The sequence below is a fragment of the Macaca mulatta genome, chromosome 6 (genome assembly GCF_049350105.2).
Source record: "Macaca mulatta isolate MMU2019108-1 chromosome 6, T2T-MMU8v2.0, whole genome shotgun sequence".
NCBI lineage: Eukaryota > Metazoa > Chordata > Mammalia > Primates > Cercopithecidae > Macaca > Macaca mulatta.
In genome coordinates this window covers 167,601,188-167,616,862 of record NC_133411.1, presented here as the reverse complement: position 1 = coordinate 167,616,862, position 15,675 = coordinate 167,601,188, and the positions used below count along the sequence as shown (strand labels likewise).

At 40.0% G+C, this 15,675-nt stretch overlaps 1 protein-coding gene across 21 annotated transcripts in view; it reads left to right on the top strand.

Moving 5' to 3' along the window:
* EBF1 (EBF transcription factor 1) overlaps positions 1 to 15,675 on the top strand; it is a 412,068-nt gene that overhangs the window by 369,615 nt on the left and 26,778 nt on the right. For all 21 annotated transcript variants that reach the window (XM_015141336.3, XM_015141335.3, XM_015141334.3 and 18 more), the window contains one exon: positions 7,218 to 7,306. In XM_015141336.3, the coding sequence (XP_014996822.1) occupies positions 7,218 to 7,306 (89 nt within the window). The remainder of the gene's footprint in view (positions 1 to 7,217; positions 7,307 to 15,675) is intronic.

The following is a 15,675-nucleotide window of genomic DNA, read 5'->3' as shown; positions in this document are numbered from 1 at the left end:
CAGCTACTTGGGAGGCTGAGGCAGGAGAATGGCGTGAACCCGGGAGGCGGAGCTTGCAGTGAGCCGAGATTGCGCCACTGAACTCCAGCCTGGGCGACAGACCGAGACTCCGTCTCAAAAAAATAAAATAAAATAAAATGGCACCTCTACAAGGAATCATAGTGACTGCCTATTAACACCTACAATCTTCAGAGGTTCTTATAACTTAGAGAATAATTGACTTCGAGATGCAAAATCCTAAAAATTAGTTTTCTTTTGCAGATGCCTTTGAAAGTAACCTGTCAAAATGTAAATTGGCATAAATTTTACGAAGGATAGTTAGGAGATATGTATACTGAAAGACTTGAAATGTGCATATTATTTTATCCTGAGAAGTGCTCATTATAATGCTTCTTAAGTCAGTGAAAATTTTGGGGAAAAAACCCTACATTCTAGTTTGTGGAGGATTTGTTACATAAATTATGTCTATCTGTATAATACGGTAAGCTACAAACATCAAAAAGAAAGAGGTATAAGCATGTATATAATCTATATTTTTATAAAATATATAAAATAGTATTGTGAAAATGTTTGAAAGCATACTAAAATATCAATCATGCTTCTACATGAATGGGGATATTATGGGGGTTTCCCTGCCTTTAAACATTTTCTTAAATATAATAATTATGTAAACATTACTTTTAGCTTTAGAAAACCAGTAAGGTGATTTCATTTTGAAAAACAAAAGCAAGTCTCCTAATTCTTTGTTCCACTTCTTGATTGCTTTTACTTCTCCAAGAGTTGTTAATTTTCAAGCACATGCAAGTTCTTTGCACTCCAAGCTACAGTCCTGAGGATCTTCCCTCATCAGTCTTCCTCCGAGCGCCCCTGCTTTGTTTCATCCTCCTAGGCTCTTTGCTTTTCAGTTGACCTTCTGTCTTCAGCCTTTGCTTTGCATGTTGCCCTGGCTATACTCTTTGTAAAAAGGACTTAGCCACTCAAGCCACCTAATATCTCTGATTGTGCCTGTGGTAGAGAGAGGTATTGCTTCCTTTGATTGATTTTTGAATCTCAAAGTTGTTGTCACACATCAAGAGACCCGAAGACTACAAATAAGACATCAGGGCGTGTTCAGAGGCAGTTTGGAAATTTTCCTCTGGCTTCTATATTGGTGAAGTCTGCCTATGTTGGCTTCGTCTTGACACCCTTGTTGCAGAAAGTTACAGCTTTCTGTGGTTCAGTGAGTCCTCCCCTGAAGCCCTTCTGAGCCTCACTCGCTCCAGAGGCAGGGGCACCCAGCTGTAAAAGCATTTCACGGGGAAAGCAGGAGCTCTACTTGCAAGGAATTTGGTGTTAGGTTTCTTAGGAAGTGTATCGCTTCCACCGAAGAGGTGACCTGGTGTGCCGTTTGTGCATCAAACATCTAGGCAGGTAATGAAATATCCAAATGGCTGGAAGTGCAACAAATTTCCTCATGAACAATATTTCTGGCCTTGTTTAGGTTTCTGGTTGATTTTTTGGTTTATATATTTTAAACTCAGTCTTAAAGATAGATTCATGAAGATAACTTGCTGTTTTATTGTTTACCTCTGGTTGTTAATTTAGTGACTGAGGGAAAAATGAGGCCATTATGGAACAAAAAGTCTCTGCCTAACACATATGTAATAACTCTCATGCCCAGAATGGATCTGCCTTGGAGGGAAATGCTCTGCTGTTACTCCTTTAGTTCAAATATAGAGTAGTCACCAGGGAAGCTTGGAGACCCAGGTGCTAGTTTTATCATTGCCTCTGCTATGAGGTTTTATTTATTACTTGGCATAGAGTCTAGATATTTGTTTGGACATTAAATGGCAATAGAATATTAATATTGCCTTCCTAATATCTACATTTCTTTTTATTTCCAGTCAAAATGACATCATGTCACACAACCATTAAAAAAAGGAAATTAAAACCCCAGAAATATGTGAAAGCACGGCAGTGAGTCGCTAAGCTATAAAAGCAGGGAACTCTGTGAGCCAATGTTGGAATGGCACCCAAAGCACTTTTCCCCTGGTGTTTCTGAACAGAACTCTGCAGCCTCTCATTTCCATTGTTTCCAAGAATAAGTATTCAAGAAGTTAAGGGGGACAGAGGAGTGACTTCTTTAAAAGGAAACTCCAAAAAGAGAAAAATCAATTTTCATAACTGAGAATGCATCTGGCTTGACTATATGATTTTAATTTGCAAATAAACCCCCTTACAGAGAATTTCCTTTATTTGATGTGTTTGTGAAGTGGATTTCTTTAAAAAAGAAAAAGAGACTATAGGCATAAAAAAGGCCACATATATGTTTGGTTAGAATTCACTCATTATTAAGAGTAAAGTTGGTGATTAGTATGAGTGCATAAAAAATTGTGTTATCTCGATTTTCTTTGCGTATAGCATTTCATGCTGCATGCACATTTGGACATTAGAGATTGTAACTTTGTAGAACCAGAGCTGTTCTGTCTTGACCACCACCTGGATTGAAGCCCATAAAGAGAAAGGCTGAGAGGCTGGTTGGAATAAAAGTTACTGGTTGCCTTTAGGGGTCTGAGATGATGAGATCTGGAAGGAACCTAAAGCCCTCTAGATGATGAGATCCGGAAGGAACCTAAAGCCCCTCTATAAGCAGTCCCAACATAAAGCCAGAATAAAACGGTTTGATTCTTTGAACCATTTCATAAACTTTTTTTTTCAAAAGTAGTAATGTTGATACAGTTGAAATGGCATCCTGGTGCATACAACAGATACATCCCACCAATATCCATTCCACAATATCACATCATAGCTGTGGATGAGGGGATCCTTCTGAAATCTCAGCTGAGACATCACCCTGCAAGCTTGCTCTCCTGTTCAGGAGCATTTGATCTTGCTTTTTATGCATTTGCAGGAAATGTTTCAGATGTACCCCTCCATAAGCTGTATACAACCCCACAAAGTCCTACTATGTGGGTTCAGTAAATATCTACCAGTAAATGAGTTTGAAGGGGTCAGGGGAAGACAGCTTGAATTCAATTGCTGTGGTCCCTCAATAACCTGATGGTTCTTTAATGTATCCCCATTAAGTGTATTGTGACCCTAGACTTTGTCAGAAAGAAGAGCAGAGCAGAGGTGGTGACTATGAGGAGGACCCGACTGTGAGATGCTGAGCTGCGTCCCAGCTCTGCAAGTAGAGGATTTCATTTGTCTTTGGGGGTTGGATTATGTGTACCTTTCAGAAAGTTTGTTTTTAAGGGCTGATGGTATTGTGACACTAAACAGTTCATTCCTACGAATGCCACCCCCTCTCCTTGAGCATATGGTAAGCGCTAAAAATGATTACTGAATAAATGTATAATGTCTTCTGGAATTTTTAAAATGCATACATTGGCCCCATTTTATTCTCATGATATAAACATTGAGGCTTTTCTATTTGGGATAACGGATTCTTCTAAACCTACGATCTTTTCTTATTCAGTTACCGTTCCTAACTGGTTTAGGGTGACGCCCTCTCAAACCCTTTTCAGAGAGTGTGTGGACTGGGTATTTGGAAGCAGGGCCACACAAGCTGTTCTCATCATTCCATTCCTCTTGCAGTTTACAGCTTCATCTGTTTTTCTTTTTTCAATCTAAGATGCTCATGCTTCTTTATTTGTGGTTAATTGTGTCCAATTAAGTTTTTTTTTTTTTTTTTTTCTTGCTCTACCAGATTCTCGGAATTGTCCCAAGTTTGAGGGGAAAAAAAATTGGTTAGTCCCATTTCTTCTGGTGCCTCCTGAGCCCTGCGCTTGAGTACAATGAGGTCACTTTGTTGAAGGATTAACTTTATATTACATTCTTGCAGAGTAGATGTATGTCCCTAAGGTATGACTACCCCCACTGATGAAATAAATATACCATTCTTTATGATTCCTCCCTGTTACTCTCTCTGTTGATTTTCAGAGAGTTTATGAATAGTCACATATTTATACAACTGGCCAAAAGTATACTACTTATTTTTCTTGTGGTCTGTAATAACCTATGCAAGGTTATTAAAGGGTATACAGACCCCTTTTAATGCATAGTTTCTTATGTCATTACTTTATACAAGCAGGTCAGATTCCATCTCAGCAACAATCTCTTGCTCTTAACCTTTTTCTCTGATTATAAAAGTAATACATGTTCATTGTGGAAAATTTAGAAAATTCACAGCAAAAAGAGCAGGAAGAAAAGCACTTTAAGACCCACTACTTAGAAACAACTACTATTTGGCAGTTTATACAGACACATTTTCTTTATTCTATATATGCTTGTTTAAAAAAGTAACTATATTGTATACGTGCTCCTGTAATCTACTTTTTAACCAAGCAATATATCAGTAAATATTTTTTCCTATGTCATTGCTTTTGAGGATTGCATCATATTCCATTCCATGAGGGTGTCTTAAATTAGCCATCCCTCACTTCCCAGATATTTAATATATTTTTTGTGGGGGCAATTAAAATAACAGTCTTTGTCAGATGGCTCCCCCGCACTCAGTAATTGGTTTAATTTTTTTCTCTAGTCAGTGCAATCAGATAAATCATCAGGTTCCTTTGGATCTAGGACAGTGAGCTTTGTCTAGCATCTTTAATGTTAGCTTTGTCTGCAGCCCTGGACAATTCCATTGTAATATTCAATACCTGTGTTGAGGGCCGGTTAACTTGTTTAAAACTATGAACAGACAGCAAATCATAAAGGCATGGGACATAAGTTAAAAACCCTTGCCTTACTCTTTAAATATTTCCTCTCTCATAGTACACGTCCATGGAGTAAATCCTTATTTGTCTTTGAATAATGAGTTTAATATGTCTAATTCAATTACTCTGTGACAGCAGAATGACTTCTCCTCAGCTCTTTAGCTATTAGTTCCATATGATATTTGAATTGGTTCTTTTAATTGCTGATATTGTCGGTCATTCCTCTGTGAGTTGGCCATATAGCCGGAGAAACATATCCCTCCCCGCCATACATCAGACAGTCATTCAGCTAACAACCATGAATTTCTAGACACAATAGGAATTCATTATGCTAATGATTGAAGAGGTGGGGCAACAATTCCAATTTTATTGGTAACTTAGACTGAAAAGTAAAACCAAGAATTAGAATTTTCAGGATGCTGAATTATGTTTTCAGATACTAAAAAGCTACTATTTATGGTTAAACATTTTTGTTGGCAAGTAGCATTATGGGTGGGGGGTGGATATGATAAATAACCCTTGGTGCTGATTCCTGTCTCTCTCATGCATTTCTTGATTAAATACCGTGGATTTTACAAGTAACAGCTTCCCTGAATAAAGAATTCTATGGCATTTCTCTACAAGTCTAATGTGAAAAAAGAATTCTTCTCAAGGGTTTAGAAATTCATAAAATGGAAAGAATAATAAATACTGTGTCCTAACTCATATACTAGTATAGATAGAAAGATTTGGTACACCTGGGTGTAATTTTAGTTAATTTCCACAAGAGACAGGTTGAAAGTTTACTGTTTGGAAATGGGGGGGAGGGTTGACTAAATCTCATATTTGCAAAAATGATTACATTATCTTAAATGAAAATGCCACTCTATTAATGACTTCAATAAGCATTGCATTTGGGGAAAAAATCTTTTTAATAAAAAGTTACCTAAAGTTCATCTAACTTAAAATATACAAGTGAAGAAAAAGTACTTACTCTGATTTATGTGCTTTTGGAGGTGTAATTATTGGCTTTTTACTCACCTATGTAAAACAATGTACTTTTGTAAATGGATTTCTGGCCACTTTATGCAGCCTTTTTTTCCTTTCTTTTTTTCCTTACATAAAAAGTAAGCACTGTCAATCAAGGAATTTTAAGGTTTATTTCCTCTTTAGAAATGATTGATAGCCTTTTAGATTTACAAGTTGACAAGTTAAAGGGTTCTATTGGTATAATTATGTACTAAATTCACAGTCTTTCAATTTAAATGTCCTTTTAAAACCACAAGATTATCATACCTGTATTTTGAAAAGTGGGCCAGTCAGTTTGGGTTGGTATACAAATTGCTTCCATTAGCCTTGGGACCTATTTGAATTTAATACAGTTTTTTTAAAGTTAGTACTAGTATGAATCTTACTTTTAAAATTTAGGTTAATGGAAATGCATTTTAAGTAAAGCGTGTGGCAACTTGTTTTTTAATGTATAGCTAAATGTCAGAACTACACAGACTGTCTTTTTTATTCAGCATGTGAGAAAATATGTGGTTGAACACTTTGATTACACTAAAAAAGAAAAGAAATTTTAAAAACACCCACTTACCCCTTACTTAGAGAATATAGGGAGGTGGAGGCTATGGATAGGAGCTGCCATGTTTTGCATCTCCACTATTTCACGTGAGACAGCCTGAAGATATTTCATATACCAGGGAGAAATTTTGAAAATGATAGACCAGAGTCCACTTAATATTGTGTTTAATTTAAGCATGCTTTGAAGAGTGTGTGGTCAGTGTGCACACAGCAAGGTCCATGGTCTCCAAATGTTATTCCAGATTTGCTCTTCTTTTGGTCTTTTCAAGGATTATTTTTGGAGACTCGGCTGCTCTAAGCTAGTACTTCAGACGCTGGTTCCAAATAATATCAATGTTGGTGAAAGGATCTATCATTTCAGATGTGAGGGTTTTGAATCAGGGCATTTTCAATACCCATCCCCTTTGCAGACTCTCTCAAGGGTGGCACCGGCTTTCCATACCTGGAAGATTCACTGCTATTCACTCTCCTCTGCTCTCACCAGCCTCTTGCATGCTTAATTGTGCTAAGATATTGTATCAGCTGAGGTCCGCTAGGGATTTTGCAGTTAAGCAGATACTTTTAATTCTCCTGCTGTTTACAGGATATAGATACTGCCAGGCAAGCCCTTGAGTGTTTTTACCTGAGCAACTGAATTCAAGTGAATCCTAAAAATCTCACATCAAATACCATTTTACTTTCTATTTATGATCACATAAGGAGTGTAGAATTTGGCCAAAGGAACACTGTTCAAGACCTACTCCTAATGTTCTTTTGGCCAGGTCACTCCCCATCGTGGTATAAAGCAGATGGTGGAAATTTCAGCAAAGAGATCACTCACGTAATCATCTTCTGATCCAGTTCAAAAGTATCAATTAAACTTTGGACTTCCTGGTTATTTCCATACCATTAGTGTTGCAAGCCATGTTCTGCTTTATTTCTTGAAAATGTACTAATCGTGTGACTTCTTTATTGCAGCGCTCAACGAACCCACCATCGATTATGGTTTCCAGAGGTTACAGAAGGTCATTCCTCGGCACCCTGGTGACCCTGAGCGTTTGCCAAAGGTGAGGATACTGCCTTTTTGTAGTCTCTGAAAATTTGGACTTGAGTGATTTGCAGAAAACTCTGCTGCTGATAAAAATTAGTTCATAGGTAAACAACTCATATTTTTGTGTTTTGTGTGTTTGGTGCTATAAAGTAAGCAATAATAAAAGTAGCAAGCACTTATGTGCCACGCAACACCGTGCTTACTTTTGTATCTGCTATGCCATTTTATCTTCTCAACAACGCTCTGATGTTGGTAGTATTACCATTCCTATATTAGAAGAGAAAATAATGAAGCAAAGAGAGATTAAATAATAATTTGCCCAAGGTCACATAGCATGTAAATTGCTAAACTGATATTCCAACCTATGCAGCATGACCCTAGAGTCTGAGCTACTTAATTGCTACATCTTACCAATTCTCAAAAGAAAAAGGAACACCAGATTTCTGTCTATGAGGATCCGTACTTAGTCCTGGCAAGAGGAGAATAGTTAGAGCTCCAAATGTATTGGTAGATCCTGAGACTGGGCAAAGACAACCTCTCTTCTCCTAAGGCATTCTACCTAGTTGGGAAAATAGGCACAAATATGAGAGACATTAAACAGAAATTCAAGACAGAGTCATATATGTCACCAATACATCAGTAACTGCCAGTGCAGACAGAAGGAAACTGACCTTTATTGACTATTGCATACCTGTTGTGAATGTTTGGGATGTCCCCATCCCTGTACCTCAGGAACTTGGGTTGTATGTGGGAGAGAGTCCCAAACACAACTAATCATAACCAAAAATAATAGCACATTAAAGAAAAGTGCAACCAACATTCTGTGAGGACTCAAAAGCAGGCAGTTAAATGTGAAGGAAGCTCAAAGTACAGAATTCATTGAGCTTCCATTCACTGTTTACTGACAGCAAAAAGCTTCATTTACCACACAGGTAAAAACTATTAGCATTAAATTGAATTAGTTTCAAGGACTCTTTCTTGCCACAGTAAATCTAGAGATATGCCATTTCCAGGTCTAGGTATCCTTGTAAAACACTTGTGAAAATGAAGTTGCCATCCTTCTTAGCTCGGTGAACCTCCTTGGGGGACCAGTTCGTCATCAAATCCTACCTGTGTGCTGGCTGCCCTTGTAGGCAGGGCCACCTGTCAGAACTGGCCCTGTACGGGAGAAACCCACCCCTCAGGTCACTACACAGATGTGAGGCGCATGGGGAGGAGGGGTGCTAACTGCTCCAAGAGAGGAAGGACTGTGATGAGCAAGGGCATGTGTCCTGCATCTTAACTGAGGGGGGAAAACACCTTCAGTTTTCAGAGATGATGCCTTCAGTTTCAACCTTCAATTTCCCAGAACAACCTCACTTCCACTAAAGTGCTGTCCTTCCCTTTCCTTTTCCAACCCAATTTATTCTTGATAAGCAATTACATCATCTACAGGTTGTTTATTATTTAGTAGATTAAATAATATAATAATAAACAGCAGTCTCCACCCATGGCATAGATGGTCTATGGAGAGATTTACCATTAGGTTCCTCTGTCTAGCCCCATGGCATAGATGGTCTATGGAGAGATTTACCATTAGGTTCCTCTATCTAGCAAGAACATGGTCCCATGAATTTCCTATGGGACAACTGGTAATTTTATAGCACGATGATATAAATGATGTGGGTCTGACTAATGGTAGGTGCCTTAGCTGTCTTAGTGTTAGAACAAAGGCAGGGGTACCATGCCAGATTCTTCCCATTGTTCCCATTTGGGCACTATATTCACTTTAGCACTTGCTTTACCATTTGATCTCTTGAGTCCACTGGAGGTATTGAGGAGAGTCAGGTTGGACAAGGTGGAATTCAGACATTGGCCACTTTCTAGCTATGCAACCTAGGTCAAAATTTTTTACCTCTCTGTGCCTCAGTGTCTTCCTCTGTTAAATGGGGACGGTGCTATGTTGTACCTTTTCAAGTTACATTTCAGTGACTTATTTAGAGCTAACAAAAGGTAGCTATGATGATTTGCCAGTTGAGTGACAATGGGACCCTTGCTTCTGAGAGCTCTTCCACCCAATCTCGGCAGAACAGGAAATCCTAATCCTGGTGAGCAGTTGAACATGTGATTTCTCCTCTGTGCCTCAGTTTCTTCATCGATAAAATGGGGATAATTAATCATGCTAGCTCATAGGGGATCATAGGATCATGTGAGGATAAAGAGAGGTCATCTCATGGGTGTCCTTGGCATAGCATCTGGCCCATAGTTGCCACTTTAAAAATACTTAGTGAGCTGTGGCTCATGCCAGTATTCCCAGCAATTTGGGAAGCAGAGGTGGGAGAACTGCTTGAGGCCAGGAATTCGATACTAGCCTGGGCACCATCACAAGACCCTACCTCTGCAAAATGAAAAAAGTTAGCCAGGTATGGTGGTGTGTGCATGTAGTCCCAGCTACTTGGGAGGCTGAGGTGGGAGGACTGCTTAAGCCTAGGAGGTCAAGGCTGCAGTGAGACATACCCACCACTGCACTCCAGCCTGGGTAACAGAACTAGAAGACAAATCTGGTTTAATGGTTGAGGTCTACAGAAACCAGACAGTCCTTTTTCTGATTAGAAAGGAAAGGAGAGAAATGGAATCTAGGGTTGAGTTTGCGTACTTACTTTTGAAAACACTTTTATGGTTGCATGTTATGTTCAGGAATGTTGAACAAATAGCATAGGCACGTGTCACTTTGTCCCTGATGGTAAAATTCCCAACCCTTGTTTCCTGGGTTTGGAAAGAGTAATCAAGGACACAATGGATTTGTGTGTTAAGGAAACACTCCACGGCTTGCATCTAGCCACTTGATCGTGCAAGGCCTGGCCGGAGCCCACCCCAGGAAGCTCTCAGTGTGACTCAGAGCCAAGTGGCTGTCCTCTTGGCTTTGAATGTTAAAGTGGAGAGAGTTCAAGGGCAGGGTCAGGAAGTGGCGGATGGAGCCAGCACAAGGTATTCCTGTGGACTGGGGAGATTTATACTCCTGCTGTCCATTGTTAGGGGCATAAAAATGGGCTGCGCCTTTCTTAGGATCATGGTCAGTGTTTGTCAAACAGGAGTGTTTTAGTGAGCTATGGACCACACACCTTAAAAAACAAACTCCTCTTTATTAAACCCATGTGTTTGTGAATAGACAAAGCTAGATTCATACAACCACCCACATATTCTGTCAAATGAAACTGCTCCAAAGACCAAGCAGACAGCTTTCCATAATAATATGCCTTTGTATACAGGCTTGTTCTTTTTCAAAAAAATTTGGACGTGCTTTGTTTTATTGGAGTCCCTCCTGCGAGAGAAGCTGGGGCAGCAGACATCTTTCCCATTTACCAAATAGGAAAACGGGAGCAGGCGGAATCCTGCTCTGTAAATTATTTTGTCCCTGAAAGTCACCATCAGTGATAGTTGCTGTACACACAAATTTAAAATACTGTAATTATGCTAACCCCAGATGTTTTTTGGTTTCCTTTTTCATATACACAGGGAGAAAAGGGCAGGCTAAGGTTTTTAAATCACAGCATTCTGTTCTGTTTCATACAGTTTCGCCTTTCTCTCTGGATCCTGGCAGGAAGGGGAGGAACATGTGACCAACTTTGGGGTCAAGGTTGACTCTTCTTGTAATTTAGAGGTGGAGGGGATGGGGAACGTGGTCGATCAGAAATTCTGAGATGCTGATGGCTGCAGTGATGCAATGCAGATACACTGAGCAAGGAGCGCTCTCTGTGTTCAAGGTCAGAGGTATCTCCGCCCCCTTGCAGTATGTTAGTTGCCTTCATGAGTGGTCAGTGAGCCTTAGCCCTAAGGCAGTGAGAGCACACCCTGAGTTTAACTGGCGTCAGGCGTGTCAGCTGTGAACCCTAGGAAGCAAGGAATGTTTACTTTATGCCTACTGTGAGCCCAGCACTGCATTATTAAGGTTTTCGAAGAGCACAGAGGCCAAGAGAGTGGGCTCTCAAGTCAGAAAGATGTGCGTTTTGGAAACGAGATCCACTACTTGGTGCACACGACTCAACCTCCCACGCTTCAGGTTTCTCCTCTGTAAAGCAGCTGCCTCACGGCGTTGTTGTTAGGTGTTAATGAGATAATTTATGCCAAGCGGCATCCCTGGCATCTAGTGAGACTCCAGTAAATGGGGGCCACTAATCCCCTCACCATGGGTGTTCCCCATTTTACAGATGAGGAGTTAGAGTGCCCAGAGGTCTGAATGACTTGCTACGACGTCACAGCTAGCAAGTGGGAAAACTACGATTCAAACTCAGGCCCTCAGGGTCGGTAGCCTCACTGTCTTCACTATGTTGAGTTCCCAGTTCTCCTGCAGATATGAAGACCCCAATAATTCTGCCTTGAGGTGTCTCCTCTGCAGACACCTGGCCCCCAACCTTATGCAGATTCTCACCAGCTTTCTCTCATTTCCCTACTGAGAAGGCTTGGCCTGGGGACCTTCTCAGGGCAAATGAGTCTTTTCTCCAAGAGCCAGCCCCTCTTTTAGAGAAAATAAAGCAGTTTGGGAAAAGTAACAAAGGCTGCATTTGTGTATTTTGCTTTATGGAGCTGAAAATATCTGGTAAATTGATCCAGTGGGAGTAATAAATACACATTACTTTATCTTGTTCTTCATGTCCTATACCCCTGAGCCTTGATAGAACAACACCACTTAATAGACTTAAAAAAGAGTAATTACACTCATTGGTTGTGTGATTTTTCAGCCCTCCCAGCCCTGCCTGACCTTCTAATTTAGCTCACCGTGTCTAACTAATGCATTTATATTCATCTTTTATGAAGCATGTATAGTACAGAATTGACTTCAGAGCCTTTTTCAAGCTGTCCTCCCAGGTCCCCAATCTGGTTAGTAGTAAGGAGAATGGGAGTCATCCATCTCTATACGTCTGCATGTATAGATAACACGTAGACATAGCTCAAAGCATTTTTTATCCTTTATGAAACATAATAAAAAGTATTTATTACATTTTTACTTTAAAGCTTTTATACATTCTAGCATTATTTACAGCTAAACATGCAGGCAAAAGATGCGAGTGTTTTTAAAATGATTACTGTTAATGTTTCTGCTTGTCAGAAGTGCTTAAATTTTCCTGCACTTTGTCTAAAAACTTAGTACTGTTGCCTTTTAAGAACAACACATTTAAAAGATCTTGCAAGTCAGATTTGCAAACACTGCTGACAGTTTGTGATGAATGATATTGCAAAATTTGCAAGATGTTTGTCATTTCACACAGCCGACATATTAAGGAACGGATTAAGAAACGCGAAACCCCTGTGGAAAACAACAGTCCCAAACAAACCTCCGCCAAACCTTGAACCCAGAGAGCACACCAGAATCTCTCACCCGGGTTTTCTCTCCCAACTTCCCACTCAGCCAGTGGAACCCAATTGTTCTCAGTGCATTTTCTCTCACCATATGGTCTCCTCATTACCATACACTAAGCGTCCATATGGGAAACTTGTGAAATGAACTGTATTCATTTTAACTGCCAGATGAGCAGCCTTTTGCTTTGCAAGCTTAGCTTAAGTCATCTGCTGTCTTCATGTTGTTATGGCAACACAGCACCAATAAAAAATTCTAATCTACTGTAAGTGATCACAGTATTTTAAGTGCTTGCCTATAACTGCCCTCAAAGGGGAAGAGAGAGGAGGGTCCTATTTGTCCAAGGAGCAAAAGGTTGTTGTTCATTCCAGCAGGTGTCAGTAAAGAAGCTGGTGACATGGGGATTGAAGTATCAGTGTGGCTGGCTGTGTAGTAGGTTGGGATTATAAGGGAGGTGAACACCAGGAGGGTGGATGGTGGGAAGGAAGGATTGTGGACTCTTTTGATGGGTCTCCAAAAGCTCATTGAATGTCAAAGCCCCATAGTATCTCTGGCAGACATGCTCATCTGCTGGTGCTGTGTGGCCAGCCCGCCATGAAGGAACTCAAGGCTTCCTTGGAAATACAGAGGTAGCAAATCCTCATGGTAGCTACTCCTTCACTGGCATTCGAAAATCTCAGCCTCTATGAAGCGGCTCTCCCTGTACACGTGAATTAGTCATTTCAAACACCAGGCTAATTAAGAGTACCTTAAAGTAATGGCAGTCGGCAGCAACATCCTTAAATATAAATCATTTTCACCTCTGCGGGCCACATGATATGTTGCATCTCTGTCGCTCTATCTGTATTGAAAGTGAATGTTTATAGTCTCAGTTCATCAGTTCACATTAGCCTCATGCTGAATATTTAAACACAGAACAATTTGAACACACCATGAAGGAAGACAGTGACTGCACTTTCATTTGGAACAGCAAGGGCTCATCTAATAATAATTTAGTAAATCAGCCATTTAGTGGCTCAGTTGTGCACTGCATTGTGCCAAATATTATTCACTTCAACTGTACACTTGCAAAATTGAAATTCAGGCTCCAGTCACAGGCACTGTTTTTGCTCAGTGGAGAGATGAGACCTAAAATCACCCTCCCTAAAGAGCGTTCATGTTTAGTGATTTATCATAAATACAGAGCTGGGGCAAAATAAAACTGGAGTTGGCTGTATACAATGTATTCTAATTATGCTTTTATTGTTTTAGTCTTTATGCAAAGACTACCAGTAATTCAAAACCTGCAGTTGCATCAGTGAAAATACAAATAAGAAATCTTTGCATAACCACATTGCCTCCTAGCAGAAAGGGGATGACTAAGGGATTCAGCAAAGGATAAAGAAAAACTTAACATCTTCATCTTCCACACTGACACTAGCATCTCTCTCGCTTTCACTATCTCTCTTTCTCTTTCTCATTTATTTACTTTTTTAATTTGAGGAAACTCGATTAACATTATATCCTGAAGTGAAAGTGACCCCCCTCCTCAGACAAAAACACAGAAACAAATGGCGAAACTTATGGTATATTCAGCTCTTAGAAAAAAACATGCTTGAGTTTGATTCCAGGAAACATTTTGTCTCTGTATTCTCTTGTCAAAAACACAAGCTATGGAATGCGGTCCAATTCCCCCTGTATCTACCAGAAAACTTACAGGCAGATTCCATTTCCCCATTTGATAACATGCTCAGTTTAGGGGGTTGGTATCCCCTACTACTGATATTTCTTTTATCCAGGGAGTTTAGCCTGGATCTGTGTACCCCTGAAATTGCATTTAGAATTCCTGTGTGTGCGTGCATGTGTGCGTGATGAATATGCACACACAAATGCCTACACATATAATTTACCTAGGGCTAGAAGTTGTAGCTTCACTTAAAAGGCCGATGGCCCTCATGAAAATTGTAATTCTCACCTCTTTAGGTTATTTATCTTGAGCTGACTTATTTCGTGGCAAATTCTTCTGCTTGTCATTATTGTTTCCTTCCCATTTTAGAGATGAGGAAACTGAGGTTCATAGAGGACAAGTAACCTGCTCAAGCTTATGCAGCTAGTAAGTGGAGGTTTCCTAACTTCCCATACTTCCTAACCAGTGGTCCATTTAGAGTCTTTTATAGAGTTTTGAAAATAGGATTACATCTCAAACATAGCACTCAATACACATTGACTGTAAGAATGCATATATTTTTGCCAGAGTTCCTTGGAAAATAAATGGGAATTATTAATAATATTGCTGGTTATTGCCTGATAAGCACTAACTAAATATAATCTACTGAACCAGGTGTTGGTATTAACGCTGTTTTACAGATGAGAACACAGAGGCATGTGTTTACACTGCTAATACATAGCAGAACATGGATTTGAGCCAAGTCTATTGGACTCCAGATCCAGAGCCTATATCCCTAAGCAGTGCCTCCCAGAATTAAGAAATTTTAAGGAAAAAAGCCAACTTACAATATCAATCTTAAAACCCTTCCAGCCTGGTTAGAGAAGGAGGCAAGTGGTGGCCTACGCCTGAGGTTAGCTCACAAAGGGCTGAGCTAGGTGGAAGTGGCAGGAAGAACTCACCTGTAAATGCAAACAAACCCTGGGTACCATGCTTTCCCTTTTTAGCTGCAGAGTCATTATGGGAGGGACTTGCAATAACCGTTATCCAATAGCTCAGTGCTGGAACTCTTTCAAGTTCTTTTTTAGCACTGAGTTCTTGATGGGGAGGATTAAGTTTAACCTACTTCATATCACACCCTGCATACAGGGGCATTGAACATAATTACTCATTAGTTCAAGGGTAGGTGACAGGAGAACCAAGGGGTGAACTCATTTCTACCTCCAGCCACCCAACATCCTCCCCTTAAAGACTGAAGCCCTTCGGAACAGAGATGCTTGGAGGTCTTAAGTCTTGCTCACTATTTTCAGCCCTGAGTAACACTTCAGTGGAGCATTGGAGTAATAAGTACCAAGCCCCAACAGTCTTGAAGCAGTGGATTCTAATTGCAGTTATACTCAGGACC